This window comes from Strix uralensis, chromosome 3, assembly GCF_047716275.1.
Source record: "Strix uralensis isolate ZFMK-TIS-50842 chromosome 3, bStrUra1, whole genome shotgun sequence".
Classification (NCBI taxonomy): Eukaryota; Metazoa; Chordata; class Aves; order Strigiformes; family Strigidae; genus Strix; species Strix uralensis.
The window spans coordinates 41645685-41661421 of NC_133974.1; the positions used below are offsets into that span (position 1 = coordinate 41645685).

At 45.1% G+C, this 15737-nt stretch overlaps 2 protein-coding genes across 2 annotated transcripts; one reads left to right on the plus strand and one right to left on the minus strand.

Moving 5' to 3' along the window:
- Nucleotides 1-9177: 9177 nt before the first annotated feature.
- Nucleotides 9178-12485, minus strand: BORCS6 (BLOC-1 related complex subunit 6). The gene is given in 2 exon segments (XM_074862048.1): nt 9178-12415; nt 12417-12485. Coding segments are annotated over 2 exon segments (1164 nt in total). The 3' UTR covers nt 9178-11320.
- On the plus strand, nt 12429-14777 carry PNRC1 (proline rich nuclear receptor coactivator 1). The gene is made up of 2 exons (XM_074862049.1): nt 12429-13021; nt 13659-14777. Exons 1-2 carry the CDS (start codon nt 12593-12595, stop codon nt 14097-14099), a joined length of 870 nt encoding a protein of 289 aa, XP_074718150.1. The 5' UTR covers nt 12429-12592; the 3' UTR covers nt 14100-14777.
- Nucleotides 14778-15737: the final 960 nt, after the last annotated feature.

Sequence of the window (15737 nt, forward strand, 5' to 3'; positions counted from 1 at the left end):
TGTTTCAGCCTACAAACCTGCGTACATGATGATCAAGTTCTGGGTTGCTATACTGCCAAAAATCTTTTTCTCATGTGATCAGTTACACAAAGAAAAGATTATTACCCATAGGCACTCTCTCAGACCTTCTGCTTCGTAAGTTGTGCCTATAGATATGTAATATATGTGGATATAAAGTCTGGGAAGAATAAAACATGTATAAGCTAAAATATAGTACCTGAGAAAATACATACAGACCTGGTTTTATTTATATGGCTTTATAATAAGAAATATGTGTAACATACCATACAAATGTAAATGAAGACCACAGTCTCTCTCTTGAGGTGTTTGCAGTCCTGAAAATAGCCCAAGAAGCTGGCCAAAGGCAAAGGAAAGGAATATGGAGTAAAGCAAAGAGATCAGCCTGGCAGCCACACAGACTTTTTAAAAACAAAATCTGAGTATATATTTATATTGTATACAAATTACATTATGGTAAAATATGTGTATGCACATAATATATATTTAAAAAAGATCAGATGCTCAAACATTGCCCTTGAGAGGTTAGTTTTGCTTTCTGTCAGTATGCATTGTGGAACAAGCTTTACAAGAATACGTGCTACTCTTTCCTGAAAAAGCCTCATGCAAGAGGAAGTAGAGACCAAGAGGAATATCCTAGCATATACATCTGCAGCACCGCTGATCTAGGGAACCTTAAGAGTAAGTTGGCAAATGTCATTTTAGACAATGATGTTATATAGGTTGTAAATTCATGTCTTCCAAGCATTCCTTAGAAAAAGGAATATTTTTTTTTCTCACTTGAAATATGTTTCGTTCCCTAGAAATACTCTTTTTCACATTCTCACCACTTTAGGCTTCATAGCACAGAGACAGCTTACGATAGACATTATGGAATGGACCTTGCCTCAGAGAACACAGTGCCTGTGGTCTGTTGCTGTTCAAACAGCTACAGTTGAAGTCCATGCCACTTCCTTCCACTGCTGGTTTTACCTGCTGTAACTAGGTTAAGATTAACACCAAAAAAGCTATTATCCTTGTACTCAAACCTTCGCCCAGTGTAGGTATGAAACTGTCCTTGTTCAGATGGGCTTTTAGGGAGTTACTCAGAAAGATTAAGATCCTTGAGAAAGAGAAGGAGTTACAAAGATGACTCTCTACTTGCCTGAAATTAATTTCCTAGATTTCTGAGTAGTCTGAAGTTTTGGGGTTTGGCTAACAATCTTTATGCACTGAAACAGTGTAGGCTGTTACTGGAAAACACTTCAGAAAAGTCACTTTGTGAATTCCTATATCTACCTCTGCTCTACAGAAACTGCTTTTCAAAAATCCCTTTGGGGAGAAAAATCTCCACATATCCTTCCACGTACTGGGAGTTAGATCTGCTAAAATGAGTTTAGTATTGTATTTTTTACTACAATTGATGTTTTTTCAGAGACCCACTATGACACATCCTAAGCTTTCTAAACGTCAGTGACAGACTTTTATCAGTCTCAGTGGACTGTGACTCAGGCCCTACCTATACATGTTCTCTAACATGGAGAATTATAAAAACACGCCAGCAAACATTGGGTACACAACAGCAGAGAGCCATGAATAGAACTAACATGATTTATTAAATGTAAATTTTTGAATGATGACACAGAGATAAGAGAGTCTCTGATGAGTATAAACAGTGTGGACACAGTGCTGGTTATACACAAGGATATGCTTGTTTAAAATAGGAAGCCTGTTTTGATTGTTTGCATATTAGATGCAAAATTTGATTACCACAGAGGGAACAGGTAGAATGAAAAGACGAGGCATTTTGTCCTGAAATACAATGCACATCATTATTTTCTATTCTTCTCTACACTGCAGTTTGTACCAGCTTTGAAACGGGTAGAGCTGTTGCTAGGTAATCTTTACTCACTTGGTAGCTGAAGTTTCAGCCACGCAGAAGAGTTTTTATACATCTAACAGCACAAAACTAAAATCTAAGGCATTGTTTAATGATAGTTTCCAGTGCAACCCTGCTTCTAGCTATGGGCCTCTTTCCTGGGAGCAACCCAGCTACTAGCACAAGCAACAAACTTTTGTAAGCTGTAGGTCAACATGATCTGAGTGGCAGCAGCTTCAAGCCCTCCCTGAGCACTTTCCTTACCTCGGCTGTGAGCATCAGGCTCACGCACCCTTTCTTCTTCATGTTTAACCCACCCTTGTGCTGAGCAACTGTGCAGTGAAACAAGGCAGGGAATCAATGCAGTCAAAAAGCAAACAAGCCTCCCCTCCCTCTTTGCTGGGCACCATTGGGTTGAGTTTCTCGCTCTGGTTCATTTTGTGGCTCCATAAGCAGTATGGACAAACTCACAGGGAAATGCAGTGGATGGTCAGGAACAAGTGGGCAGGGCTGGGTCAGGAAAGGGGCTGCTCAGGCTGACTTAACATGTGCCTGGCGTTGCCGCCAAATATCAAAACATGGCCTCAGTTTCTCTTAGATTTGTGATCTAACAAGGATCTGAAGGAAATTTGGGTGAGCTTAATGTGTGAAGCTGAACTAATAAAAGTACACAACTGACATTATTAATCCATATCTAGAAACAAACATTTCACTCATACTTTAACTGAAAAATCATGTGGGAATTTTATTGCCAATGTGGAAAGACCAAGACAAAGTTAAACTCAGGACAGCTCTTGGATAACCACAGGCAGCAAACTACGGTTACATCCACTGTTGTTCCTGATCTAGCTATGTTCTTTTCCATCTGCTACTGACACCCACTGTCACCATAAAGAAGCTTTTTTACCTTTGGGTGGCAAAACCACACGTACAAAAACTGGCAGTTGCTTTCTCTTTTTTATGGGATGTGGGCTACAAAGGATGGTTCAATTACTTTCATCATCTGTTTAATGTTAAATATTATCTTCTTCTAGATTAACCATGGCATCCAAAAGCATGATAAATAAATGTGTACCCAGTTTTGACAGTACTAATCACCTCAGAGATAATGTAATTTCTGTCACTGAAGGAGACAGTGGCTGCAGTGAGTACTTGCCAGCCCTGCAGATCCACTCTGGAAGATCTATGGCAATACAGGCAACTTACCACCTGACCTATTTATTCTTCCTTCTCACTTCTAAGAGAAGCAACCTGGAGCCAGGCTTGAAGATCTCCCTGTGGGATCTCTGACCCTTTTCTGCCACAGGGGTATGCCACTTCTGCAGTGACTCACAGAAACACTCCTCAGCAGTGAGAGTTCACCTTCAACCACGCCTGCTATTGAAGAGGTTTCCAAAATACAAGTATTTCACCCTATCAGCACACTGGCTGTGCCAACATGATGTATGCACAAAGTGTATTTGTTGATTTACTTTCTTAGAGGTAGTTTAAAACAGCAGTGCAACCTAGAAAAAAGATCCACTCAGAAGGAAAGCTGGGAATAGAAAAAAAGGGCTCAGTTGTGGCATTCCCCAAGGGAACTAAGAAGAACTGAAAAAGGATCAGAAGAAAAAAAACCCTAATAAATCAAACAGTGTAACAGAGAAACCTTTTGATATGACTCCCCTGTGTTTGCACCATCCAGCTGCCTTTTTACAGACGTAATACATAATGTCAAAGATACGCTATCTAGCAGGCAGCAGTGACAAGTCATGCTGCTGAAAGTACACTGTGTAAAGAGAAACTGATTGCCGATGTTCAACCAGGAAACTTGTTTTCAAAGTATTATGGAAACAGCTATCAGCAAGATATTTTAATCAAAGTCTCACTTAGAGGTTTGTACAAAAACAAATACAGTTTTGTCCCGGTCTTTGTTTTGTCTGTTAGTGAAACTGAACTATTTCTGAGACAAAGTGTTCATCCCTATCTCGAAGCATAGCCCATCAAGGTCAAAGACTATGTGGATGTGATTTCACAACCATAAATGCTGATGCATGAATGCTGCAACCAAAAATTTCTACAGTGCTACATAAATTCCAGTAGTCATCAACAAATTACACAATTTTTCCGGTTTATATTAACACATGGGGGAAACATGTTCCATGACTACTACTTTGCTGAATGTCCAAATCAGTTACCTCACTTACTTACAGTTCAGTTAAACTGTAAGAAACAGACCCTGGCATTTGGTTGGACTGAAGTCTTTGCAATCATTGCTGATAGGTATCTTAGTAAAAAGATTGTACATACTTAGTAAGAACTGCCTAGTTGACCATTATTAAAACTTGAATTTTAACAACTTTTAAGTTTGACTTTTTACAGCTATTCAACTCAGTACAGCCCAATGGGGTTTTTTTTGTTTTAAAACAGACATTTTAACACTTATGTAGAATTAGTCCTTTGGTTATGACTTGCATTTGTCCATTGACTGTGCATCACTGAGAGTAAAGGAAGAATAATCTTGTTTAAAATGAATTTATTTGCCACACTAAAGTATGTACATGTGAATCTTAGTGAACAAATGCGAGGAACTGGTTCGGCATATCCTGTACTCCTAATATTCAATCCCATCCTTGGCAAAGATTACCACTGTTCCTTTCCAAGGTTTGTTGCAAGTAATAAATATAACACGTACTACTAAGTTTTGTAACTTCCACATGAATATATACAGCTCTTCAAAAAGTCAGCAAGAGCCCTGAGTGTGTACATGCCAGAAGGAAGGCAGGGAGACCAGAATTCCATCTTTCTGTGATTAAAAGGAAAAACAACATAGTTTGCTTTGGGGACTTGCACATATTTTATAAATACACGAGGCATCACCTCACCGTGTTACATAGTATTTGATATGCTATAACCCCATCCTCAAAAGCCTATCACTCAGCAGCTGACCGATTTTCCTGTCTCTTACCAGACACATCACAGCACAGTTATACTAGTATTATTTTGCAAGTAGTTTGTTTTATTTGCATTTGTTGTCATACTGTTAAAATAGATCGGAACCAAATAATAAGACCTAGTTCTCTTCTGCTACAGATGTTTAATTTTTCTGTAATGCCTTCTGTTTATTATAACAAGTAGAAATCCACAATCTATGTAGTTTCTGACTTGCCTACTCCTGAGGGTTGATTTAAAAACAAGACAATTGGTGGTGGGTATTCTGGACACAAGGAGCATTGCAGAAGACAGCAGCAAGGAAGTCATAGCAAAAGAAAGCATAAGGTAATTTACTGAGACATTTTAAAGGATAAAGGAATGGATGACATCAAAAGACAATAGGTCAGGTAAGCAGCGGAAGCTAGCCTTGCCCAAGACTTGCAGATGACCATCCTGAATTTGAGGCAGAATAGGAATGAAAAACAAGGGCAGCTGAAAGAGCACGTAACTGAGCTAAATAAGAAGGTTGGTGCCTTGGTAGTATAACAACACTGATATACTAAGTCATGCAACTGAAGACAGAAGGTAAGTGGGATCAAATAATAACACTGACAACTGAGGAGGTCCAGAACAAGGTTTTGCCAGGGGAAGTGCAGTACAGCTGGTGGCTGTGGAAAATGGTGGATGAGGGGGAACACTGCTAGAACTTTCCAGTTGCTCTCAGCAGACAAAAGAAAGCTGATGACATTGGAGCAGGAGAGATGAAAGGCTTGTAGTTGCACATCTCTCTTTAAAGAGGGAAACAAAACCAAACTAGATCCGTATCATCAACTATAAATGGCATGTGGGAAGAGTTTTGGAAAATGGAAAATCCCAATGTTGCTCAGCAGTGAGAAACTCCCCTCTCCTTCCAGCTGAGAAAACGTCACTGGAAAGTCCCAGACTTGAAAAAAAAAAAAAAAATCCACTGAGTAAACAAACTGCATAGGCAGTGAAAACAGAAAGAGGAACAAAGTCAAATGATACTTTTGACTTTAAAGGAGTTTATTTTCAGGTTAGCATTTCCTTAAATGGCAACAGTTCAAGTTCAGACCAGAAAAATCTCACTAGAGTGAAAATGGCTGGTAAAGGTCACTGCTGATACTAGACCATGGAAGGAAAACTCATTTATTAAAAAGCTAAGATTTCAACTTGGGATTTTTTTGATTTTTCTGCTACTGAGTGTAGTCAAATGATCGCAGTGACAAAACAGATACTCAGGATTACTACATCGCTGTAAAATTAGAAATGATTGTCTGGCAAGCTTGTGGCATTTTCTTCCTTTTCCTTTACATGTACTTCCAGACAAGGAAGCTGTCCTTAACAAAGCGCTTCCTAACAACTCACTGAGCATGGCTCTTTTTCTTACAAGCAAGTTCAACACTGGGAATTTTTCCAGTACTATCCATAAAGAAAACAAGGGAAAACCATGGTTGGTCACACTGAGACAAAAAATACAGTGTTGGACAAAATTCCAGGATTCTTCCCTCTCTAACTAGCATTCATGAAAATAGAAATACTGACATAAATTACTACTGTTCTCTGAAATAAATCAACTTTCAACAAAGGTACTTCACAGTAATTAATCACAGCAACATTAACTCAATTCTGGAACCAATTACAGTGACAGCACTTTCTAGCTGTAATCTAGGAAAATAATCAAGATAGTTTTAACACTGCTTTTCTGCCCTCCCAGTTAATGAATGTTGCTGCATCCTGACTGATGTACACGATAGTCCAACCCTGCTAGCAAACAACAGATGCCAGTTTTGCAAGTGTTGTGTAGACTGCCTCATCCCCAACCCTATCAGTATTATAATTAAAATGCAGTATTTTCTTTAAACTCAGGTTAAGTCTCATCAGGATTCAACACTACTGCGAGAGCCATCTCAAGCACATTATGCTTGACAGCCAATAACTATTATTATTTATGAAATGGCCAATTAACAGTCTGGGAGGGGGAAGGGCTATGGTTTTTTGTTTTGGTTTCTTTTTTTCATTGCTTCTAATGTGTCTAAATAGTAGGAGGGAACCAGAACTGCAGGAAGATTTGAAATTTTGATTATCATTTTTCCTGTTACAAGAAAAGGGCATAATGCTACTATTGTCATAACAGGAGGCAAGAGGATCTTGACTTCCAAGGTGGAAGCTCAGGGCCCAAGTCCATTGATCACATCTCTACTTCTGGAGCTTTGAACAGCAGAGAATAATGATGACGAAAGCTTTCCCCAGCCACCAAGCTGGAGCAGCAAATGTGAAACCCAGCCGAGTTTCAGTTCCTGCATCTGATGCAGTAACTGCATTAAGCTTTGTAAAGGAGAAATGTGATGAATCCTTCTCTCTTCATGTGTGCTCTTATATGCATGGCAGGAGGATGCAGGATATGTTTCCTGAATGGGGCCAGGGTAGGGCCAGAAGTGGAGAAAACATTCACAAAAATGGACTAACTGGACCCTTTATGATTTTTGTAAGAATGTCCTTTTCTCAAAGCAATTTCCTAGCAATAAAAGCGGGTTGTGACAGCAATATAAACGCGATCTGCTGATCTTTTAAAGTGTTTTCAGGTGTACACACCAGTGTTGATCAGGATGAGGTAGCATAGCATCTGACAGCAAGAACCTGTCTTATGTTGGATGACACCTACTGCAAGAGGCCTCGATCTTAAAGACTCTTCAGTTTCAGCTAACACAGTTTGCTACAAGAGCTGACCTACTAACTCCTCTGGAAGGCTCCTAATAATGTGAAGCTTTAAAATTAAGTTTTTTATCTTCTGGTAGTACAGACATGCTATTTGAAACCATTTATAGTTGCATCTTTAATGCTAAGAAGTACGCTCTTGGATTCAACTCACATGCTGTTCCTCATGCCCATAACTCAATCAAGACCTTACTCATAGGAGTAAGTACCCCCATAAATCTGGACATTCCAGCCAAAAGACTCATGTATTTTAGTGTCTGGCTAGCAGCAAGACACACAAAAAGTTGATATATTTACTTATTGAATACCTGATGTAATTAAATAGTACTGAAAAAAGGCCTTAAAGGTGAAATGTCAGTAATGTTCATTCCTGCTTTGGGTGACTTTTTTTTCAGCTGTAATAAGGTTTTATCTAGTAAAGCTCTTTTAAATAGCATGGATATGGAATCATTCAGAGTCAGAGAATAAAAAAACCTCACAAATGAGGGGAGAAAAAGCCCTGAATGAAGCAGAACCAACCATACCCTCATCAGAAAAAGGATTTTCATAGTCAGATCTGACACTTGTCCTGAAGAAAAAAAAAAAAAATATCAGACTAACTCAGTTCCTAACAGAGTAACCTAATTCTTAACCGATTCACTGGTGGTTATCAGCGCAGGGAAGTAATTCCTGGCACACAGCTAATTCTGTATATGGCTTTGCTTAGTGCTCTGCACGTCATTTTATTTTGCTAGTTTTCTTCTTTGACCTTGCCTGTCTTGCTACAATGGAAGTTCACTTGGCAGCTAATGAGGAAAGGAAAATGAGACCAATTGTAAAGCTGAGTGACTAAGCAAGAAAATATATGCAAACCCATCTGAAAGTCTTGGGAAGTCCAAACATGGTTTTACTTTGCTCGCTGACAGGTTAAGCAAAAAAGGCTAAAAGAACCTGAATGCTTTCATGCTCAACATTCAAAAGTTGGGAAGTGCCAGAATTAACACAGAATATGCACAAGAAAGCCTGGACTAGGATCGAAAAGACAGTACAAAAGTCTCTGGCTGCAGAAAGGCCAGGTTCACTGGAAGCTACTGAGCTGCACGTAGCTCACCAGCGGTTCACATGGGACTGCAAGGGCAGGGCTGGCACCAGAGCTGTGCTGACAGACGCTGGCAAGTGTCACCACTCCTGCAGCAGTGGAGGCCGGTACGGACAAGGGGGCTTGAAACCACAGCAGCTATGCGATAACATGTCGGTATCGACCATGGTGGCACAGAACATGCTCGCATCATTTCGGCCACGCCTGCCCCAGGGACGGCAAACGTACAAGGCAGATGCCTGAGAACAGGAGCCACTTCACCAAGCTCAGTGAAGTTTGCCCTTCAAACAAGCTGAAGCTTTCAGATAGATATTAAAAGCCAAACCCAAACAGTGTAATTATCACTTCCTTCATGTTTGTAATTCACTAGTCATCCCTCTTCCATCACATGAATGACATCACTGTCAGAAATTACTGCCTAAGGACCTAGACTGAAACCAGCTCTGCAATCACATTAATGGGTCTCTGCGCAGATGCAGGAGCAGAGTTTAAATTAGCTTTCTAATTACTTTACCAAATAAGAAAAGCAATAATTAAGAAGCAAAACACTTCAACAACAACTAATCACTAACAATTAAAAACATAAAAGTAATAATTTTATTCTACAGACTTGACAATTTTAGCAGAGAATTAGCATTGAACGTAGGTGACTGCAAAGGAAATGCTATCAAAAACCAATAGCGAGCGTACTGAAACGCGTATGCTTTAAAGGCTTCACCTTAGCCCGTATGAATAAAGCGTAGCTGTACATATGTGGCTATACAAATAAGCTTGCAGGTCTTTCCTGTACATTTCAACAATACACACAGGTTAAGCAAGATCAAACTTTGGTTTTCACTCTTGACATATACAAAAGATACTTAGCAAAACTACTGCATCTCCATGATAGACAGGTTCAAACTTTCCCAAGAATAACACCCCAAAACTATTAAGAGTACATCTGTTGCTGTGGTGTTAAGAAATCTTTAGTGTCTCCTAGGCCCATAGGCAGGGGCAGTGAAATTCTCCTTTTTCTCTCTGCTAATCTCCGTTAGACCTCTGGTCCCTTTCTGGAGCCACGGCTATTCCCCAGAAGACAGAACCATGAGAGCTGTGACCACAAAGAGCACGACCTTGGCATAGCCCATTTCCAGCCTTCTCCCATTGCTAGGGCTGAAAGGCCACGAGCGAAATACACCCCTGTGCTGAGGGAAAAACAGGGCCATGTTGAGAAGCCCAAAACAGGCCAGAGACTAGCATTATGCAAACCAGGGTGGCATAAAACCAAATTATTTTGTTACAATTCAGTATTATCTACATGCAGAAGTATATCGCAGCTTCTGCCCCTCACTCGGTGTTTTTAATGAGATTATGGTGGGGTAGCAGCTGCACCCATCATAAACCTATCTGCTCTACAACCGAAAGCTACAGGACTTGGGTAGTATTTCTGCTACCTTTGCTCCAATGTTTTTAGGAGCCACTGGTCACCAAAAGCACCATTACACAAATGTAAGATCACAGTGATCACTTCTCTGCTGAAATCTTGTTACGAGGACATTTGTGACCTAAATGGATTGCTAAGAGCATCATTTAAGAGGCTAGTTGCATAGCGAGCAGAGAATTTGGCTACTCTCAGGCCTCAGAGGAAACACTTACTGATACAGCAAAATCACTTCTGCATACAACGATGTGTATCAAAAGCTTCAAGTTAAACAAATAAATTCTCCCAAGGTACCCATTTTATGTCAGTCATACACCCATGTAACGTCATGACATATTCATGTTCTTCATCTCATTAAATAGGTATTTTCCCAATTGAAAAAAAAAAAAAAAAAAACCAAAAAATTGCAGGATCATTTCACAGTGATGCCATTTAAACTTCTACACTGTGAAAACTGTAGAGACCAATAGAGGCAAAGCACATTTTAACTGAAGGCTTTTATTTAGAACTTTGTGTATAGATTTTTTTCTTATCCAAATCTCAATTATATTCCATGTATTTTATATTCTTCTCAGAAAACAAGTGTCTTTGCTATATATATTAAATCTCCTCTTATCTTACAGGACACAGTTGTAAGAGAAGAGACAGCAGTGTTCTGCGTATTTATTTGCTGTAATGGCAGAAGTGAGAATTACTCGTCAGGCACTAAGTTAACAACAAATAAGTATGTATGCCTGCCAGCATCGAACAAGTATTCACAACAATTTCAAATTTGGTTACCAAAAAAAAATATATTAACAGCTGCTTTTAATTGAGATTAGTTAGTTTTTCCTAGCCCTCAATAAATAGAAAGCGTAAGGCATGTGGAATCCAAATTCTTTAATGGAGCTGAAGCTAAAAAGCACCGTCTGCCATTTCCCCCGCGATTTCAACCTTAATCGGTTGCAAAAATCTCACTTCCTCCAGATGAACACCAGCGAACTGGCCACAGGTGTTGGCTGGTCACGCAGAGGGGCACGGAGAGAGAGAGGAAGGGCGCAGAGGCGGAGCGCTGCGGGCGCCGCGTGCGGGCCGGGCGGCGGTGCTACCGGGGAGGGACAGCAGCAGCCCGCGGCGGGGCGGGCCCCCGCCGGGCCGGGGCTTGTCGGAGCGGCCGAGCCCCCCGCTCAGCGCCCGGCGCAGGCCCAGCGGGCGCGCTGCTGGCGCGGCAAAGGGCGGCGGCGGGGCCCCGGTTCCCATCCACGGCGGCTCCTCGCTCGGCATCCCGGCGGCGAGCCCCCCCGTCCCCCGGGCGGCGCTACTTGCAGAGCCCCTCCAGCCGCTCCAGGGTGCCCTTCATGTCGCGGATGCGCTTGGCCAGGGCGGGCACGGGCTGCATGGCGCGGTCCAGCTCCTCGCAGCGCGCCACCAGCGCGTACATGGCGCGGATGCTGAGGTCGGCCGCCTCGCCCAGGCTCTCCACGCCGTCGCGGTAGGTCTGGATGCAGCCGACGCTGAGCGCCGTCAGGGCCTGCAGGCCGCAGTGCACGTTGCGCAGCAGCTCGTCCACCTGCGCCGCCACCTGCCCGGCCAGGGCCACCACGTCCTGCAGCGCCCCGGGGTCGATGGCGGGGATAGAGCCGCCGCCCCCCGCCGCTGCCGCCGCCGGCTCGCCCCGCGGGGCGCCGCTCAGCCGGATCCGCCGCTCCAGGTTGTTGGCTACGAACTGGGTGAGGCGCCCCTCGCGCAGCACCGTCCCCTCCAGCTCTAGGGCGCTCGCCAGCGTCGCCCGCCGCCCCTCCGGCAGCTGCCGCCCCGCCGCCGCCCCGCCAGCAGCAGCCAGGCTCAGGGCCTCTAAGCTCCGCTCGTCCCGCCTCCGCCCCGCCGCCTCACGGCTGGGTTCCTCCTCCTCCTCCTCCGCTGCCGCCGCCGCGGCCGGGAGCCCGGCAGCCGCCGCGGGCCGCAGCGCCGGCACCTCCATGGCGGGCGACGCGTGCCTGCCCGCCAGCGCGCCGCCGCCCAGCAGGGGGCGCGCCGCCGCCTGTTTACGTCCGCCTCGATTGGCTGTGGGGCGCTCGGGGGCGTGGCCGAGGCTGTTTGTGTGCCGCCCGATTGGCCGGCGGCTCTCGCACGGAGGACCGCCCACCCCGCCCGTTCGCCTCGCGCTGCGGGCCGAGGACTCGGAGACTGGGGCGTGCCCGCTGTTTGTGTCTGCCCGGATTGGGCGACCTGCGGAAGCGGGCGTGGTCCCAAGTGTTTGTGTCGCTTCCGATTGGCCGAGGCGGGGCCAGCGGGGCCGCCGTTTCGCCGAGATTGGTGGAGCGCGGTGGAGAGGCGTGCCGCTGGCGGCATCCTCGCACGGCGATTGGTGGCGGGGCGGAAGGGGGCGTGCCCCGCTCCGGTAACAACACCGGGGCGCTGCTGGCTGCTCCTTTCACTCCCCCGCCATGTTCTCCTAGCAGCGGATCCGATTGCGCCACCATCTCAGTCTACAAAGCCCGGGGAGACGCTTCCCAGCGACCCAACCATCTCGTCCCCGCCTGGGCTCGACCCCTCTTCCCGGCACAGCTCTGGGTACCCACGTCCCACCATGGTCACCACCACGGTGCCGCCGCCCTTCCTGTCTCGGATCTCGGCAGGCACCGAAGACCCCAGGCGGCTGCCCTCCGCTCTTCTCCAGCGCCTCAGGCGAGGGGACAGCAACTGTGAGAACCAGCCCAGCTGCTGCCTCGCGGGCCCGGGGGGCAGCGCGCGGCCCGCGCTGAAGAGAGTCCGGCGGAAGAAGGGGAAGATCCGGCCCAGCCCCGCAGGGCTCCTACCCAGCCGCTACCAGCAGTACCAACAGCATCGCACCGGCCTGGGGAGAAGGGCCCCGCTGGGGACGCAGGGCGCGGGCGAACTTCGAGCTCACCCTGCGCCAACGGTCTCAGCCGCCCCTGGCCTGGTCACGGCCCCCTCGGAGGAGCCCCCCGCGCCCGCCCCCTCAAGACCCGCTCCCAGCAAACCCCTCAGGAAGGAGGTAAAGACGGGGCTCCGTTACTTCTCATCACTTCTTTCCCCCCCCCCGGCATTCTCCCGCCCGCTGGCGGACGGGCGGGCGCTGACCTCCCCGCCGGAGGGGGCAGCGAGCGGCTCGCCCCCTGCCGCCGCCCCCCGCCGCGCGTGGGGGGGGAGCTGGGGAGAGTTTCCGTTACGCCCGCTCGGACGGGGCGGAGGGGGGAGGGGGGAAGCGCGAGCGGAAGCGCGGGCGGCGATTGGCTGCTCGGCGCCGCCAATGGGCGCCCGCCGCTGCGCCCAGCAACAGCCGGATTTAGCCTGCTGGCCGCGCGCCAGCCGCCCCTGCGCGCGCAGGCGGGACGTGCGCGGGGCGCAGCGCCCCATGGCGGCGGCGGCGGCGGCGGAGGAGAGGTCCCGCTGCCCGCCCGGCGGCTGCTGGGCGCTGCCGGCCGGCCCCTGCTGCCTACACGAGGGGTTGGGGAAGACGTGGGATAGCTGCGGGCGGCGGCTCGTTCCGCCTCTCCGGTGCTGTGCTTGGGGAGCCCGGCGCAGGGCCGGTGCGGGGACACGGCTTCGGGCCCGGCAGCTGCCGCGGGGGTGCCGAGGCACCTCTTGAGGGAGAGGGGCCGTGTGTTGACGTGAATTCATTGTCTCTGCAGTTCTTAAAGAACAAGATGGGAAAGACCGAGAAGGCTGCCATCCCCTACAGCCAGCCCGTTCACAGTTTACATCTGTGTGAACAACCAAAGATTAACAGACAGAAGAGTAAATGTAACGTGCCACTGACAAAGATCACGTCAGCAAAAAAGATAGAGAACTTCTGGCAAGATTCTGTATCGCCAGAAATAATTCAGAAGCAGGAGAAAAAGCCACTTAAAAACACAGAGAACTTCAGAAATGCCAAGTCCAAGAAACCTATCACCCTAACTGAAGTGAGCCAAAAAGAAAATTACGCTGGGGCAAAATTTAGTGACCCACCATCTCCTAGTGTCCTTCCAAAGCCTCCCAGCCACTGGGTGGGTGGCACAGCTGAACCGTCTGACCAAAACAGGGAGTTGATGGCAGTCCATTTGAAAACTCTCCTAAAAGTTCAAGCATAGTTTCCAAGATCTGTTGGCAAAGAAAACTCCATCCAGGAAACATAAACATGCCTTGTTGCAACAAAATTGCAAAAGACTGTCAAGTCTTATAATCACATTAAAAAAATCCTTGTATTATATTTTTTATGGTTGTGTAAATAGTGTATATCATGTATTATGTGTATATTCTTGTTCATACTTTGAGAGGTACATTTTAGTTTTGTTATGAAAGGATGTATTTTGCACTGCCTGAATGGTAGATGTCTTGTATATAAAATATGGACAATTTTAAGTGTGTGCTTGACACATGAAGACTTGACTTGATTTGCACAAGGTAATGAAAATTTCGGAAGGAGAGTACAGCTTTCTGTTTTTAAGGTTCCAGATCAAATGTGAATGTTTTATTCATGCACTACTGACAATAGTTTTACATTCTGTGTCCCAATCAAGTACAAACATGGAATTTTCATACAAATGTGAAGTTTTGCTCTCTGCTCTGGAAACAGTATCTGGAATTCCTCTTCATCTGTTTGTTTTTAAAATTAACTGGAGTTTGAGTAAAATTCCAACCCATCAATTTGAGCACTGCTGATTTCTATAAAGAAAAAAAAAAAGAAAAAAAAAAAAGAGCAGAGCTTTCTGCCAAAAATCCAATTGGTCACTAAAAAATTAAATAAAACAATTTGGCCTCCCCTTAAACATGTCTCCGTTTTTCTTTTGTGTGAGTGTGTGTGTCTCTTAGTTCAAGAATGTGAATTTAAATTACTTGATTGCCATCTAGTGCATCGGTAGGAGTATTTTGTCCTTCTCAGCCTTTAACTATCCAAATAATTAAGAGATTTGGTAGCTCATTAAGAATTCCTTGTGTTTTGAAAAAGTTTCCTTTGTGATACGTCATTTTAGGTTCCTTATCCTTCTATTTCTTCAAAATTCAGATTTCAAGAAAGCTGGGCAATTACCTGTTCAAATCCATGCTGCAAAACTCCGTAACTATTTTTGTAGTAAGTTGTTACTAAACTAGTTGATACTGGAAAGTATCAGTGACAGAAAAGCATCGATGTGTCAAGTTAAACTTTGTATTTTTCACCAGATTTGTCTCCTGCTGATAGCTGTGCAGGAAATTACATTCCTCTGATCTAAAATTCTTAAGGAATGGGACTGTAGATTAGTCTGACAAACATGTTGAGGAGACAACAGATTTGCTGTTATTTTACTAATCTAGTATTTAAGATTAACGAAGCAGGAAATACATGACATTTACATAAGATAGAAAAGCATTTTTAAGTTTTCAGATCCACTGAAATTATTCTCTGGGCACTAGTCTACTGGGAAGGAGATGTAGGAAGATGTGAGCAGCAGGGTCCCAGCTGAGGTGGTTCCTTAGCATGAATGGTGTTTTCAGAGGCTCAGAGTGAGCAGTGTTAGCTGTGTCCATGCCATGTGCACTACTGCTTCTGCTCTATAGCGTCGCTTTGTGTGTGTGTGTGTGAACTGGCAGTATTGGTTAACATAGCCCTGAAATGAGATTGGTCAAAAAGGAAGGGAGAATTTGCTTTGTTTATACAGAAATTAATTACATTGTTACAATTTTTTTCATTATAATGCTATTAGGCTATTTAACTCTGTATGTTCTAAACTAAGAGTTCATACAAAATTTTT